Source organism: Pholis gunnellus (assembly GCF_910591455.1).
Source record: "Pholis gunnellus genome assembly, chromosome: 2".
In the NCBI taxonomy this organism is placed as follows: Eukaryota; Metazoa; Chordata; class Actinopteri; order Perciformes; family Pholidae; genus Pholis; species Pholis gunnellus.
In genome coordinates, this window is record NC_136536.1 from 14,837,921 (window position 1) to 14,853,526 (window position 15,606).

General features: G+C 41.5%; 3 protein-coding genes across 3 annotated transcripts; 1 reads left to right on the forward strand and 2 right to left on the reverse strand.

Moving 5' to 3' along the window:
* Nucleotides 1-863: 863 nt before the first annotated feature.
* On the forward strand, nt 864-3,873 carry LOC306709273 (glutathione S-transferase Mu 3-like). The gene is made up of 8 exons (XM_079177340.1): nt 864-1,022; nt 1,760-1,835; nt 1,946-2,010; nt 2,098-2,179; nt 2,363-2,460; nt 2,553-2,648; nt 3,168-3,278; nt 3,454-3,873. Exons 1-8 carry the CDS (start codon nt 987-989, stop codon nt 3,547-3,549), a joined length of 660 nt encoding a protein of 219 aa, XP_079033466.1. The 5' UTR covers nt 864-986; the 3' UTR covers nt 3,550-3,873.
* Nucleotides 3,874-4,029: 156 nt separating this feature from the next.
* On the reverse strand, nt 4,030-11,051 carry eps8l3b (EPS8 signaling adaptor L3b). The gene is made up of 17 exons (XM_079177329.1): nt 10,884-11,051; nt 10,056-10,166; nt 9,739-9,854; nt 9,572-9,636; nt 9,324-9,482; nt 8,704-8,853; nt 8,432-8,517; nt 8,180-8,322; nt 7,870-7,988; nt 7,566-7,701; nt 7,340-7,416; nt 7,119-7,193; nt 6,887-7,032; nt 5,882-6,122; nt 5,186-5,379; nt 4,945-5,077; nt 4,030-4,864 (listed from the first exon to the last, which is right to left on the reverse strand). The coding sequence occupies exons 2-17, from the start codon at nt 10,091-10,093 to the stop codon at nt 4,823-4,825; spliced, it is 1,920 nt and encodes a 639-aa protein (XP_079033455.1). The 5' UTR covers nt 10,094-10,166; nt 10,884-11,051; the 3' UTR covers nt 4,030-4,822.
* Nucleotides 11,052-11,455: 404 nt separating this feature from the next.
* Nucleotides 11,456-15,420, reverse strand: atp5pb (ATP synthase peripheral stalk-membrane subunit b). Its single transcript, XM_079177562.1, has 7 exons — nt 15,299-15,420; nt 14,472-14,508; nt 14,221-14,366; nt 13,328-13,491; nt 13,032-13,157; nt 11,882-12,061; nt 11,456-11,706 (listed from the first exon to the last, which is right to left on the reverse strand). Exons 1-7 carry the CDS (start codon nt 15,324-15,326, stop codon nt 11,629-11,631), a joined length of 759 nt encoding a protein of 252 aa, XP_079033688.1. The 5' UTR covers nt 15,327-15,420; the 3' UTR covers nt 11,456-11,628.
* Nucleotides 15,421-15,606: the final 186 nt, after the last annotated feature.

Below are 15,606 nucleotides of genomic sequence, written 5' to 3' on the forward strand. Positions count from 1 at the left end.
CAGCCCCGGCGCTACGTTTGAGCTACACGTACGAAACTCGGTAGGCGCACGTATCCTGCGGAGACTTAAAAATAAGTCTCTTGGCACCGTGCTCTAAAACCTACCAGAAGTCGGCCATTTTGATTTCGGTGTCATTTCTTCCTTAGCATAGTACTATTTGCAAAGCATCGTTTCCGGCATCGGGCGGTCCCACGCGGGATCGACGACGTCTCGCTCGCGGACCCGCCGTCCCGCGGTCGCGGACGTTCTCCGACGCGCAGGCCGGAGTCCGCCGCAAGCCCGGACGCGCAAGGGAGGCGAGGGCCCGTTCATCACTGCTCGCAGTTTTAATTCAGATTGCATTTGTAAAACATTAGGTTGCAATTGAGTGCATCAGTTTGCATTGTTTACCTTCGTGGTTGCAGTTGTATCTGCTATCTTTTTATTAAATACTATTTTTGACTTTTAATTGGATCCAGTTCGTTTTTTGATTAGTCTCCGTTGCTGGGAGTCAGCAGCGGCGAAAGTTTGCAGCCTACCTCCTCTCGTGAAGTTCCGGCCTCGACAACAGTCTTGCAATACAGTGATACATTAGTTTCCGTTGTGGCTTCTGTCTGGACTTGCATGTGTTTCCATAAAACAGGTTTTCCATACACGCTACTGGTGTTGCTCATCCAGTTGCATTGTCGTGTCAGATGGATATACCGGTGTGAGCAGCTGCAGAGCGCGTTCAAAGTCACAGACCATGGCCATGTACAATAGCTGTGCAAACAAAGAAACGGTTTACAGAAATAATAATGTATCATTCACACATGAGGCTGCATTCACGTGAAGAATCTGAATCCCGTTTGGAGCGGGTCTAAACCCTCAAACACGTGATCCGTCAGGTCTACCCCGCCCACCTCGTGCTTCTGTCGTCTCACACAAAGAAACCAGCCCGACCTCTCCGTTTAAGGCAGCTGCTCGAGTCGCTATCAGCCACATTTAGTCCCTACAAGTGATTCAAAATGACGATGAAACTGGCGTACTGGGATATTCGTGGGGTGAGTGTCTGTCTTCTTCTTCTTTGTTTATAAAGTAGCCCCTGTTGTGTGCAGCGGCGCTGTGGGTTAAAGGTGAACTTGCTCAAACTGCTGCTAAAAATGAAGCCAAAGTTGCATCTGAAGAGCTAGCATTAGCTACGAGTCTAGTTGTCCTATTGTAACTGATCCGTGTGTCCGGCGCTCAGACAATGGCGCTGCTCTGCCTGGATGACCAGTTCAATCAAAGGGCTGTTAAGTTTGTAACATTTGATGGGAAATGTATTTGGGGAAAAAAATAAATCAATGCACGTGCTTATGCGAGTAACGTTCGAACACAAAATGTAGCTCTAAAAGCTAAAATCGTCAAATGTCTATATCCATTGAAATGGTTATTTTTCTTAACTTTTTATGGTCAGCACTCGATTTGCATTGAAATAGCTTGATTTGATAAGCTGTATACTTTTTATTTGAGCTTTAACTTAAAACCTGAATGATTACATTGTATCGCACAACAAAGAGAAACTTGACAATTGAGAGTCGGCAGCAAATGTGTTGTACTTTTACCTGATAAACCACTGGTTTATGTGATTTTTAACACTTATTGATTGTCCCCTATATTTATTTAGAATAACTAACGATAATCGATGAATTGGCTAATAGATTAATCAATTAAGATTTTTTTTTTCTTTTTCTTTTGTTTTAATCTTGGTCAAATATGTTGATATATAAGCTGTTTTTTTTTTTGTCCACTCATGAAGCTCGCCCAGCCTGCCCGTCTGCTGCTGGAGTACACTGGCTCCAAGTATGAGGACAAGTTTTACGCCTGTGGCGAAGGTAACTTACCAATTCAGCAAATGGTTGTCATAATTTTAAAGAAAATAGTGACTTAAGTGTCCATACATCATACCGACTCAACCCCTAACCCACATTATTCTCTCACACAGCTCCCGGCTTTGACAAGAAGTGCTGGTTGGATGTAAAAGATAAACTTGGAATGGACTTTCCCAATGTACGTGAGTTTAACTTTTGAGCATTAATTGAAGTGTAAAGCTGGCAAACACAAACTAATAATGTTATTGTTAACGTCTCACCATAGCTGCCCTACTTGGAGGACGGAGAACGGAAGATAGTGCAGAGCAATGCTATCATGAGATACATTGCTCGTAAGCACAAGTTGTGTAAGTATTGTCATTTATTCCACATATAAATTCCATTATGAATGTTTCAAAATATATTATTTATTTCTCGTGGTCTCCTTTTTAAAAAAAAAAAAAGAAGGAACCACACAATTATACACTTTTCAGGTGTAGTATCTCGGTCTTTATTCTGAGAGTGCTTCACTAAATCTGCTCTGATCACAGGTGGGAAGGAAGAGGAGGAGAAAGTCCGTGTGGACATGATGGAGAACCAGGCGATGGACTTCAGAAACGGCTTTGTGAGGCTGTGCTACTTAGACTTTGTGAGTACTACATAAAACGCTTAACAACACTGAATGTGTCACTTTACGCCTCCAAGCCGCCACTAACGCCAACATCGCCTCTCTGAAATCAGGACAAGCTGAAGCCAGAGTACCTTAAGACTCTGCCAGGCGTACTGAAGCAGTTCTCAGATTTCTTGGGGAAAAGGAAGTGGTTTGCTGGTGAAGAGGTATGTCAGTCAGCCATTAAACATGTTCTTTATGTCGGGTTGTGGTACAGTCACTTTTAAAGCCACAACGAGCCAAAAATGATACGCAATGATATCAATTACATGCATTTGACATATTATGGCCTTATGAGCTAACATTAGCCATTCAGGGTTGTTTTGTTAAATTGAGTCTTGAGCTGCTGTATGGTTATTAACTTTGTCATTTGGTGCTAACCAGGTAGCTTATATTATATTTATCAGAGTTGAGTTGACAAGGTGAGACTGAACCAAGAAGTAAGTCTTATGGGATGAAAAAACTAAACCATGAGCTTGAACAGATCATAAAGCTCCATAGAGCTGAGGGACAACCGCAGAGATGGGTGACGGATGTCAAGTGAAAGTTCATAGTGAAACACTCATGTCGTTTGACTCCTTTATCAGATAAAACTATATATTTTTGCGGCTATAAAGTCTCTGGTTTGAGCCTTTTATTTAGCTTTTTTTAACACGTTTGTGAATGATAACTTTTCTTTACAACAGATCACTTTTGTAGACTTCATCCTATACGAGCTGTTGGATCAACACAGGATGTGTTTCCCTGAGTGCCTGGATGACTTCAAGAACCTCAAATCTCTTCTTGACCGTTTTGAGGTGAGAACATGTTTGTTAGATGCAAACGGCACATCCAACACTTACCACGGAAAGTTGCAGTCAGGAAATATGCACTCTAGCGCTTATTTTTTGTCTTTCTCTGTGATGTCTATAGGTGAATGTTGTATATGTGGAGTTGTTTTTAATGCCTTGGTACGTTCTCATATCATCATAGGCTCTTGAGAAGATTGCTGCCTACATGAAGTCAGACCGATTCATGAAGACTCCTGTCAACAACAAGACGGCCAATTGGGGAAACAAGAAAGAGTAGAAGACAATGACGCCTGAGAGAAACAACAATGTTCACAAGTGCAACTGTCTCAGTAGCTCGTAAATTCAAGACCAGTGAAAAGATTGTTTGTAGTATGTCTTTTTTTAGTAAGCTGTTTACTGGCTGGATGTGCAGGTTTCAAGTCCTTTTAATCAGGTTTTACACTTCCCAAACATTTACATTCCTGTTATGAGAACCATTTTTAGTTGAATCAGAATTGTGTAAAAGGAAACCAAAGTTTAATTTGAGTTAAAGCACTTCATTTACTAGTCACATTGTGATAGAATTTGTTTTTGACGGATTAAAGTTAAATGTGTGACTTTCCTTCGTTTTGTGATTCATTTCAACTTCACCTTCTGTACACAACATCTAAACATCAATTTAAAGAAGATATATTACAGGGTACAAGTTAAACGGTAATTTTGATCATTTTTAGAATTGGTCCAGTATTGAGGAAGAGCACTGTAGACGGCAGCCTCTCGCATGCTGCAACGTAATCCTATCAGAGCAAGCTGTTCTCCACTAAAAGGGCTTGAGTTTGCCATTGACACGTTCTGATTGTTATAAAGTGTGACAACATAATAGAAAGGGTCTCACTCAAGGAGAAGTCCTGTTCTGAAACGAGGCGAGTGCCAGCCGGGCAGACTTGGACACGATAATAAACAGACCAAGAAAAGCAAGGGAACATGTTTTTGTTGTCGAACATTTCTAACAATCTGAGCCTGTCCGTTGCAAAAACAAGCACTTTTAGTGGACATCACGTAACACTGACGCTGCACAATTGCCCTCACATTGCTCTTTTTTTAGCGGCTGCCGGTTACTGTTATCCTTCAATACAGGACCAGTTATTTAAATAATGGTCCCATTGGTTACTTACACACAAAAACATGGGAACATAAAGACACGGTTGAAACAGACCTAAGTTACCCGTGAACGCAGCAGAGGTGAATGCACTGTATATTTACAGTATGTAACTTTGTTAAATGCTGCTGCTAAAGAAGAAACATGGACGGTGTTGAATTGAGCAAATGTCTAAATGCATATTTTGGTTTACTCTTAACTTCAAAATGTACTTGAAATAACTAAAAGTACATTATAAGTAAATTGCAGTAATTGATTTCAGTAAATTATACAGGTTTCATTCAGTAAAAGTGCTTTCCCTTAAATATCAAATGCTAAAAGCAAAGAATGTATGACTAACTGATGAATTAGACAATAATTCCAGTTCTGTGGATGAAAAGTCAGGAGAAAACAAACTGAAGCGGTTGGTTCGTTAGTAGCGGCCGTTGTACGGGCCTGATGGTTCACTGGCGAGCTGTAGGAAACAGGATCAGACATTACTGATGTGCTGCAGCTGGATGTTAGGGTGTGTGTATCACTTGACACATTACTTACAGCAATGGCTGATTTAATGGCCTGCAGCTGGAAGAAGACCTTGCCTCCTTCCTCTGGACACACAGTCCTAATCTCATCCTTGGACATCCCCAGAAGCAGTTTACCAGTCAGCACCCCGAGGCTGTTCGCAGTGCTGCAGATGAAAACACACAGAATATATGACTTCAGCATGCGACACAGGTCTTATTTACAGTACAATCGTGTTAAAGCTCCCAGCCAGTCTGTGCATTACTTCACTCACATTCTGGAGAAACCTTTGTACTCCAGCCAGGCTTTGACCTCTGCGGATGGGGACGTCATATCCAGAGTCACAGGACCACGGGGGTCTTCCATGGGCCCCTCGCTCTTCATCGGCTCCAGAACATTCTGAGGAATGTGGCCTTCCTCGTCGCGGGCGTTGCGAACAAGCCACCATTGCTTGGATTTCTGAACCACCTGTAAAAAGCCCAAAGAGAGAACATCTCAAGCACCTGAATGTTGATACTGGCAATACTGATTGTGACTGCTGTAAATATACAAACGGCTTTATTAAAAATGTACTGACGACAAGGCTGTATCTAGAGTAATGTAGTACAATATTTTAGTAGTTTACATTAGCACATTCTTAAACAACTTCAGATACACATTAATGCAGCAGTAATATTAATCCTTAAACATCACATATAATAGTAAAAAACTGAAGGAAAATTTGCTTTTGATACATTAATGTAATTTTGCTCATTCACTTTGGAGAATGGTTGGGTTACCATCCCATGACACAGATGTTGTCAGTGGGGGTGGGTGCCGAAAACCAAATCCAACTCCAGTTCCAGCAACTTTGGACTGCTTGAGGCAGATCAATTTTAAGGCACATACAATAAACTGCTCCAAACCTGCTTGATATTTAAAAAATGCAAGACAAGGATTTATACCTTTATTACCATATTTCTCATCTCACCTGAACAACATCACCCTTCATAATGCTCAACTCTTGGTTGTTTCTGGCCATGAAGTCGTAAATGACCCGCATGTACAGAGGTGGCTCACGAGGGCCGGGTGGGAACCGCTGGCTGCTGCTCCTGCTCAACGGAGCGTTCTGATAAGGGAGCGAGGAAGGCATGCGTGAGGGGGCAGGCGGCTGCCAGCCATCATAGAACTCGGGGATGTAAAGTGGGACATCGTCGTCCGGCCATCTAGATCTACGAGGTGATAGGAGGGGAGAAAACTTTCAGTCAAGTTACAAAAAAGAAAGAAGGATCTAATGCTCTTAACTTGACTTCATGCAACATTGCTTTTAATGAGCTTTCTGAGACATCTGTGAATGATGGCTTTGAGATAATTCAAGCACGAGAAAGGTACCCAACAAACCTTTATACCACTTTCATAATGATGCACCTTCATGGAGAGTTTATAAGAATAAATCAAACAGGACCACAGATGGCTTGCACAAAGTTGAAAGAATTACATGTATTTGTTTATCCTCTCTAAAATGCAGCTATAAATGCTAATACGATATAGGTGGTCAAACAGTCGGTTGGAGGGGTGTTCCTGAAGAACTACTGATATAAAAAGACTAAGTCTAAGTGTCACGGCGGAGGGCAGTTAAACACCAGCCAGAGGGATCTTCACAATCTGGCAACTTGTTCTTATTAACAGTTTAAAACTGATCATTAAAGCATTAGTGAATTAAATCCCCTTAAGTCCCCTCATTGTATTTCCTTTGACCAAACTTAAAACTTAAAAAATGAAATTAGCAGTAGTTTCAATTCACTCCTTTCTCTTATGTTTTCTATAGCACATGACTGAAGCATTAACTCTGACCTATATTCACATAACTGCAAACACACACACTACGCCCAGGTTGGGGCGTGTCAGGGCAGGTGACATGCAATTAGAGGGCTATATATGAGGAGGTAACAAGCTTGATAAAAAAAGAGTGCGAGGGTTATAAAGGCCGGTCTACCTGGGGATGTTCCAGCTGTCTCCCAGAGACCTCCACAGGAGATCTTCCTCTGGGTCGACGACCTGACTCAGCAGCTGCACGGCCGCCTCCGTCAGCAGCGGTGAGAGAACAGTAGGAGGAAGGTCTGCAGGATACTGAGGCAGTATCTGTTTAAAAATGAAGGAAGTAAATCTCAACTGTTGTGCCTTGAAAGTAGACGCGTCCAGTGAAAAATGCGTTCAGAAGAACTTACTGCGCCTAAACTAGTGAAGAAGATGTGGACAAAGTCAGGAGCAGAAGGGCTGGCTAGTGTCCCGTCCAGCTGACCCTGTAATACAAAGAGCTTTTCAATCGCACTCCACTGCTTTCTGCTGCAATCACACTCCAGTCAACACATTACAGCGTTCACACAAAATATTTCAAAAACCACTCTGGTCAATTTATCACCTTTGGAGACATTCAAGAAGTATTTACCAGAAGATTGAATCCATACTTGACTTTCTGAAGATAGTAGATATATTCCTCCCAGGGTGGCAGACTGAAAGTGGGTACTTTAAGAGAGGGAAACAAACTGATCAGACACAAACATCTGTGCTATCTGCATGTCTGCATGCAGATAGCATGACTTCTCCAGTAATTACTTCCATAAGAAGATGTGTCCTTGGAAACAGTCATAGTAAAAGAAATAAAAGGATATTACCATTTTTCTTTGTTTTTTTCATCTTAAATGCGTTGTTTTTCTTCTTCGCCTCTTGCGGTAAAGAAGGTGCATTTGCTGCAGCAGACACTTTGTCAATGAAGATCTCCAAATCACTTATAACGTGGTTTAAAATGTCCTGTGAAAAGGAGCACACGCGTGACACAAATCATTCAGCGGCGGCAGGTGTGAGCATGTTTTCCTTGAGATGAGAGAAATGATTAGACATCTGTGATCATTTATCACTGATATAATCCACTATCTATGATTTATGACTAATGTAAACAGTCCAACTGGCAGTACTGACTGTGTTCCTCTCTGTGTCCGTTTGCACAGCGACCTCTGGGCTAATATGTAATTCATGAAGATCAAGATGGTGCATCGGCGCTTCTCGTGGGGCGTCAAATCGTGGAGGCGGCATGTTTTCTACAAGGCAACAAAATGAGTTGTTTGAAGACGAACATCAACACACAGTTTAAAACATACTGGATACTTTAGTGCTGAACCCATCTTATTTGCACAGAACACATCCATAAACCTTGAGGAAATGAAAGAGTTTCTCTTCCATGAAGAACGTTTATCATTTATTTTTGTATATGCTTTCAGTGCATGCGTACCTGGTTCTCTGACCCTCCACTGAGGGGGCGGGTGGTCCGGTAGTGGTGGTGGTGATGGGGTCCTCTCTTGCTGCACAGAACGAGGCCCAGGTTGCCGGAAACCTCCTGGAACTTGTTGCCCGATGATATTCTCAAGATTAGTCCTGAGAACATCAACGAGAGACAGCTGTTAATGCATTATTTTACCCTTCAATTTCCTTCTCGCTAATGTTATCTCCCTTTAGACTGAAGTCCCGTGACGTGATATTGTACCTGATGTCAGAATGGTATCTGCGTGGTTCCACAACATCACCTCCTTTTTGGACTACCTTATCCAGATCCCTCTTGATGAGCCCCGCCTGGTGAAACACACATGTTTGAAATCAAACTTTCGTGACACAAACAAAAACCATTGTTGTGAAATCGTGATACTGGTTTCAGTTAATGGCCTTGATTTCGGAGATTGCGCACTACAACATGACTACCACATCCTTTCTTCTCTGGATGCTTTCAGGAGGTCAAGTTTAGGGTGAAATGTGACTCACCCCAGTCTCCTCACACTGGAACATGAAGACCTGGGGGATGTGTTTGCTGCGTTGTTGCACAGAGACTGTGAGCAGAGAGTTGTAGGCGCAGCTATCCAGCACAGCTTTGGTTTGCAAGATGCAGCTCAGAGGCAGCGACTCCAGCTCTGACTTTGAAATCAGATTAAACAGGACAAACATGATGATGACAGAAATACACAGTTAATAATCAATGTTGAGAATATTCATAAACAGAAAAATGGCCACGACACTGAACACTGAACATCTTGACCAGGGACAACAATGGAAATAAATCTAGGACTTTATGCTCTATCTGCAACAAATTATGATATGTTGTATTTTTATTAATGTATTTGAATGTTGTCAATCCCCTAATTGTCACCTACTATTGTCAGCAGTGCACTTACTAAACTTATTAGAGACCTTCAACATTTCTTCCGTCTTTAAGATTTGTCATACACTTTCCTCCTCCTCCACGCTTAACTTAACTTTTCTAAGCATCTCATTTTCTATATAAAGAGCAGAACACTTGGAATTCAGGATGAATGTTGTAATGTCCACATACGTTTGTCCATGTGCCGTACTTGTTGAAACATTTCTGAAGTGTGAAGGCTACCAACCTTGGTCTCAATGTCACTGAGCAGTAGGTATCCCCCCTGAACCTCCATGATCATCTCCTGAGGCCACAGACGACCTTTGGCATCCAGCCTCTTGAGCTTGGCCAAACAGTCGTCCACCGTCTTCACCTCCTGGCCGTCCAGCTCACAGGTGAACAGGTGCTGTGGAGTCAATGTGGAGAAGTCATGGATTAGGACGGCCATGGGTTGTACTATGTCTCCATGCTGGTGCACATTGCACTCTCACTTACCTCCACTCTGACGTGAAAGTTGTCAGGATGTTTGTTCAGCACCTCGGAGTACTCCTTTCTCTGCACTGATGTAAAGAAAATGGTTTCAAAGAAATGTTTGACACATTTTGTTCTCACAAAAAAATGAAATATAAACAGATGAGATGGCTGTTTATGTCCGAGCATACTGTATATTGATTTTCCACTGGGTCTGGACATGTTGTTTCTCTGCAGCGGAGCACCCTTGAAGTCATCTTGTTGGAAAGCTCGCCTCTGCTGAGGGAGGTCCTCCGGTGAGAAACCCCTGAGGTACAAAGGCACAGCGATTTGAAGATAAACCAGCCACTGCACGGTTACCACAACACAGTGGTGTTTTATCATGAAAGGGTGTGAGCACGTGTTTATAGTGCTGTAAAGAATCTAATTAGTGCTCATAGGCTTAAAAATTTATTAAAAATGAATTCCAGTGACTGGGCAGTCTGAAAGTGAAATGAAATGTACTAACCTCGGGGAATACGAGAAAGGGCCGCTGTTTCCAAACATTTTTAAACTACGTCCGTCTTTTTTGGAAAGTTAAAACTTCAAATTGGCAAGAATCCCTTGGAGCCACTCGAACCTGTAAGATTGAATAGAAATTGTTCTGCCAAAATTACACCTGTTTCTGGTGAAACCAGCACAGATGGTTGCATAGACCCACTCACATAACATACAAATCATTTGTTTACCCAGTGGGGATATTTACAGAGTTTGACAGCTTAAAGCAAGACTATATCACATTTGAAGGACAAAATAACATTTTTACAAGTTAAAAGTTGAATTCACAAGTGATAAAATACAGCTTTTCTCAGTCAAGCACACTCACCCTAAAGCCAGTATATTTCATTACACTCTATATATATTTATAGATTACTATTTACCATTATCTCGTGATTGCTGTTGTCAGCTATTCAACAAAAGTTACATACGATTGAAAATAACCAGAAGCAGTGAGGCAGAAAGAGGGAAATTTCCAGTTACTTAACTGTTAGTAATTCATGGTTAAAATGAGCAAAGATTCAGTAATTATTAATCTGTCAGGAAGACTTTACTTCGTGACTGGACAGAATAAATGGTAGATCAATAAAGGGAATTTTGAATTCAGCAATAAGATGAAACTCATCACAAGAACACACAGTGCTGTTTAAATATATACTGTTACATAGGCCCTGGATTAAATGTAGGCTGCAAAATGAGTTTCCCATTTCCAAACAAGAGGTTATGCCACCATCAGTCAATATGTATTTAACTCCTTTCATTACAACCAGTAATAAGCTTTACATAATGTATTCATTACCTGTCAGTGTTCGCTCTGATCCGGTGTCATCTTTCCCTTCTTTTAAATAGATGTTCTACCAAGCAACAAGGATCCGCTCCTCGCATAGACTACGGAGAAAGATTTCTTGACTTCCTGCTCGAAGTCACCAGGATCAAAGTGCAGCGATCTGACGGGAGTGACGGATCAAGAGGCTTGGCCGGGTTTGTCATTTCGGGATAAGTATTTGAGGTACTTATATCTGTGGCTCATTGAGTCCAAAGGTCTAGAAAATGCGTCACAGTATCTCCTTCAAAGTGATCAAAGGTCTTCAGTGCTCAAGAAAATGCCATTATGCAATTATCTAGCTGGAGCGTAATCTTGTATGGCAATAAAAATGGTGATGTAAATATTTTCCACACACACACACACACACACACACACACACACACACACACACACACACACACACACACACACACACACACACACACACACACACACACACACACACACACACACACACACACACACACACACACACACACACACACACACACACAAAACATAAAAAAAAGGGTTGAATGAAATGTTGAAAGAAAAAAACTAGACAGTTGAAGTTGAATAAGAGAACCATTTATTTTACCATCAGCTGACGTGTAAATACTGTACACACCCATAACATATTGACAGAGACAAATATTTTATTCCTTGAAGAAAAAGTGAACGTCTCGTCCTGGGACCATGAGTTGGGGATTAGAGAAGTCTTCTTTGGAGACTTGACAGTTTAGGCCGTAGCTTTGGCCTGAGTGGCCTTGGCCAGAGAATTCAGGTCTGTGATGCACTTGGCGATGCTCTCTTTCTCCTAAAAAACAAACACACATACACAGCAATGAGTAAGTGTCGCCTTGTTGATTCATGTACAAGACAGTAAGAAGGTACTGATCCAAATACATTTACGAGTAACAGTAATGTGCTCTTTTCAGACACGTTAACACCCCAACTGGAGGCTTCGGACAGTTTGACACTGAAAGACCGACCTGCTGAGGAGTGATGCTGCCGATGACGCTCTTCTCCACCCAGTTGACCATGTGCTCCTGCTCCATCCGGATGTGGAGATTCTGCAGCGCGACCTGGTAGTCCAAGCGCCTCTTCACCTCGTTGGTCACCATGTGTAGCCTCTCTCTGAAGTTGGTCTCCAACAGCATGGTCACATTGTTCTGAGAGGAAAAGAGGAGTTCATGCAGTCCTTGTAACCACACTGTGGAAATATCTGGTCTACACTTGGGTTGCCAAAATGTTTGCTTCAAAGCTTCAACTGTTGCAGTCTCAACAAAGTCAGGTCTTGTATTTAATATGTTGGCAAAGGCTACAGTCTATGCATTCATTTGTTTATATATGAACAAATTTGTCGTAATATATTTGATGAGATTATTGCATATTTTGTAGCCGTTTTTATTCAATAAAAAGGAAAATCCATGAAGTTTTTGTCCTCATCTCTCATCAGAAAATCATAGCAAAGTACAATATAAGTAAATAATGACTGCAGGTTTGAGGAAAGTTTAACAGCTTGTGTTGTCGTCACCCCATAATAAGGTCTGTGGATCATCTTGAGTAATCAGGTCATGATTTCTGGAAAGAAACATTGCTTTGTTTGAGTTTTTCAAAATGTATTTTTTTGGCTCTTTGATGAGCACCAGATGTCGAATGCCATATAGTCCTATTATATTAGAGAGAAGGCAGACTTCTCTATGACCGATATCTCCAAAACAAACCACATTGATAAAGAGCACTACAGGTAAGAGGGAAGAAAGAGGTATTTTTAAAACATACTGCAAACATATAAAGAGAAACAAATGTATGCAAGCTGGTGTGTTGCATAGATCAGTGACGACTCTCAGGACCTTTATGTATTTGGGAACTAGTATTTTTCCAAGATTATAATTAATTTTCTCTCTTAGTATTACAGCTCCTCACATTCAGAGCAGGTTTATTTGGCTACTCTGATGTTTTTGCGATTCCTACTTTTTGCCAGCAGAGGTCGACAAATATTCGAGATCACATAATGATGCCGGGCAGCTTCCAGAGTAGTCAATGTGAAATCTTTTGTAAATATGAACAACTACAATATGAACAACAAAGAATATAGTGGGGGAAAAAAAGAAAAATAGCAACACCGATGCTGCTTACCCTCTTGGCGTCGAAGAGCATTGATCTTCCCTCTGCTCTCCACTGTTCCTTCTTCTCATCCTCAATAGCCTGAGCCAGACTGGCCATGGCCACGTCCTTCACCTCTTGAGCCTTCGACACTTTGTCCTGCAAACACACACACACACACGCTTACAATGGCTGTGCACAAAAGAAAAGACCAAAGATCTTTGAACAGGAATCTCTGTACAAAAAGAAAAAGGACTACATTGATATCCAATTATTAACTCCAAAAATAAAGAAACTAAAAAAGCAAATCCATTCCGATGCCGGCCTACCTCGTTCAGTTTGTCAGCAAAAGCTGCAACACTTGGGCCAAATTTCTTGACACCATAGATGATGACGGCACCGATGGAAGCAGCAGCAAAGGTCTCATGGTTGATGACGTAGATTTCCTTGGAAAGCATGTAGAGGAGGAGGCCAGTGCCCAGCATGTAAGGTCCTAGTGAGGAAAAGAAACATTTAGAATTCCTCGTAGTCGTTAGTTTTTGATGAAAATGTACAAAATTAAAGAACGAAAAGCACAATAATAACCCTAGTGGGACATGTTCAACAAAGTCAACATATGTAGTTTAGGGGCAGGGTAATAGTGTATTCATTTTATATTAATATTTTAAATGTCATCACATTATTACTACAAGCATTTCTATTAGCAGCAGAACTGCACATGCAATGTGTTACTATCCGATACATCGCTCTTAACAGAACATGTTGGCTTTCTACTGGTCCACTGAGAGAGCGACTAGGCCTGTTTTACATTAAGCCTCAGCCATAAGCCTTCTGTGCTTAAATGGACAAGCAGCATTCAGCTTGTAAGCGCCACATATCTGAACCAACTCACAGAAAACTTGAGGCCAAATCTCAATTCTTATAAATCAGGGCTTAAGAGTTTTCCGTTTGCGACTGCATTTGATTAAATCAAAATTGGGACTGTTTATTCATATCTTGCACATTCAATAACTGCATTATGAAATTAAGTGCAGAAGACTGAAGTCTACTCTGCTTACGTATTTGAGCTAATGGAAGTGAATAGACACCATTTCTAGGTTTGATAAAACTGCTATTCATTATTTTACCTGAGGGAAAGGTATAGCGGTACTCAACTTTTTCAGCATTTAGGTAAAATAACTGAAAATATTTTGAAAATTGAATCTTGCTTCTGCCTACTGACCTGTGACTCCAGTTTTGGGGTACAGGAGCTGGAAAATCTCGTCGGGGAAGATGCCATGGCGAACTTTGCCTCCCTTGTCTGGCAGAGCGGGCACCGGGGCCAGACTCTGGGACGATGTGTGCAGGGAGCGAGACGCCTGGACCAGACTGTGGGAGACAACATAATAGCTTATATTATGGACGTAGGGTGTATTTTTTAATGTTTAATGAAAATAACAAATACATTAAAATACTACTTGTAAAGACACATACCCAGCTCCAAGGGGGCCGCTGCTTTTCAGGCCACTAGCTGCAAACAGAGGAGACAATGACGTAAAGTCAGTGAGGCAAATAATGTTTGTTTGTCACGTTTAGATCTGTTTATTTTCATGATTAATACCTCTCTACGGATGTTTAATCAAAAGCTGACCAGTACAGCCTTCATGAAGGTTGGATTAATAACAGGACTGTTTAATTAGTGAAGTGCAACTAATGAACTGGAAACGAAGTATGTATAACTTCACTGTACAATGACCAAAGTCAACAGAAGCCCAGTTACAGGACGAGGTCATTTCAACACCTGATGATAATATCATGTGGATGTCTGGAAGCAGCTGGTCTGGCTATAAATGAACAACACATACTTTTGTTGGCTGTACATTGTGTAGCCAAAGGAGTTTATCCTTCTACTACAAACGTAAACAGCACGAAACAGACCAACTGTCAAACAGGTGACATCTACAGGCGTGCAGAGCTTGCGCTAGCTAAAGTAGCTCTGGTGTGCTAACGTTAGCTATCGTCATCTAACTTGTCTGTAGCGATGTCTGACAGAAACACAAGGAACATCACAGTCAACAGCATTGCCATTAACCGTCGATACAAACAAATGCAATAAACTAAGTACAGTTTCAGATCGTAACGTTATATCCTGTCGTCAGCGTAGCTAACGTAAGCTAGCATTAGCATGTCTCTCATTCAATGTGCGGCCTTCACTTTACCCTTCAGCTTCACATTCAATTTAAACTTTTGTTTCTTGACATTTTGGTCGTGTTAGAGCTGAGTGAGATGTATTAATCAATGAAAGCAAGAATACTGCATACCTGACACAATAACGAGTCTGGACAGCATGTTTGAAGAATGAAGAGCCGAGTTCTTGCTACACCGGGGCACCCTTGTTTCGGTCTCTTCGTGCCCTTCTGCAAAGAGCCGCAAGGATGGCGGAAACATAAGATATCCTCGTGAAGTATCGCGAGAGTAGGGTAAAGCTCCTATTTTTAGAGTTGTTCAAGAAAATGACCACGAGATGTCGCTGTACGCAAGATGCTGTCCTGACGTTGCATTTGGGTTGAGTTCATAAATATATGAATGGAGAGAATTGTAGGTTATATGTGATGCTTAGATCCAGTGT

What these genes read in the sequence shown, in the direction of transcription:
- atp5pb (XM_079177562.1), bottom strand. Translation starts at nt 15,326, where the DNA reads ATGCTGTCCAGACTCGTTATTGTGTCAG. An exon ending in CCCCAAAACTGGAGTCACAG is followed by an intron (nt 13,492 to 14,220) that starts GTCAGTAGGCAG and finishes TTTCCTCACTAG; the next exon opens with GACCTTACATGCTGGGCACT. An exon ending in GCAGCATCACTCCTCAGCAG is followed by an intron (nt 11,707 to 11,881) that starts GTCGGTCTTTCA and finishes TTTGTTTTTTAG; the next exon opens with GAGAAAGAGAGCATCGCCAA.
- LOC306709273 (XM_079177340.1), top strand. Translation starts at nt 987, where the DNA reads ATGACGATGAAACTGGCGTACTGGGATATTCGTGGG. An exon ending in GTTTTACGCCTGTGGCGAAG is followed by an intron (nt 1,836 to 1,945) that starts GTAACTTACCAA and finishes TCTCTCACACAG; the next exon opens with CTCCCGGCTTTGACAAGAAG. An exon ending in TTGGAATGGACTTTCCCAAT is followed by an intron (nt 2,011 to 2,097) that starts GTACGTGAGTTT and finishes GTCTCACCATAG; the next exon opens with CTGCCCTACTTGGAGGACGG.
- eps8l3b (XM_079177329.1), bottom strand. Translation starts at nt 10,093, where the DNA reads ATGTTTGGAAACAGCGGCCCTTTCTCGTATTCCCCGAG. An exon ending in ACTTTCACGTCAGAGTGGAG is followed by an intron (nt 9,483 to 9,571) that starts GTAAGTGAGAGT and finishes TTGACTCCACAG; the next exon opens with CACCTGTTCACCTGTGAGCT. An exon ending in TCCAGTGTGAGGAGACTGGG is followed by an intron (nt 8,518 to 8,703) that starts GTGAGTCACATT and finishes GTGTTTCACCAG; the next exon opens with GCGGGGCTCATCAAGAGGGA.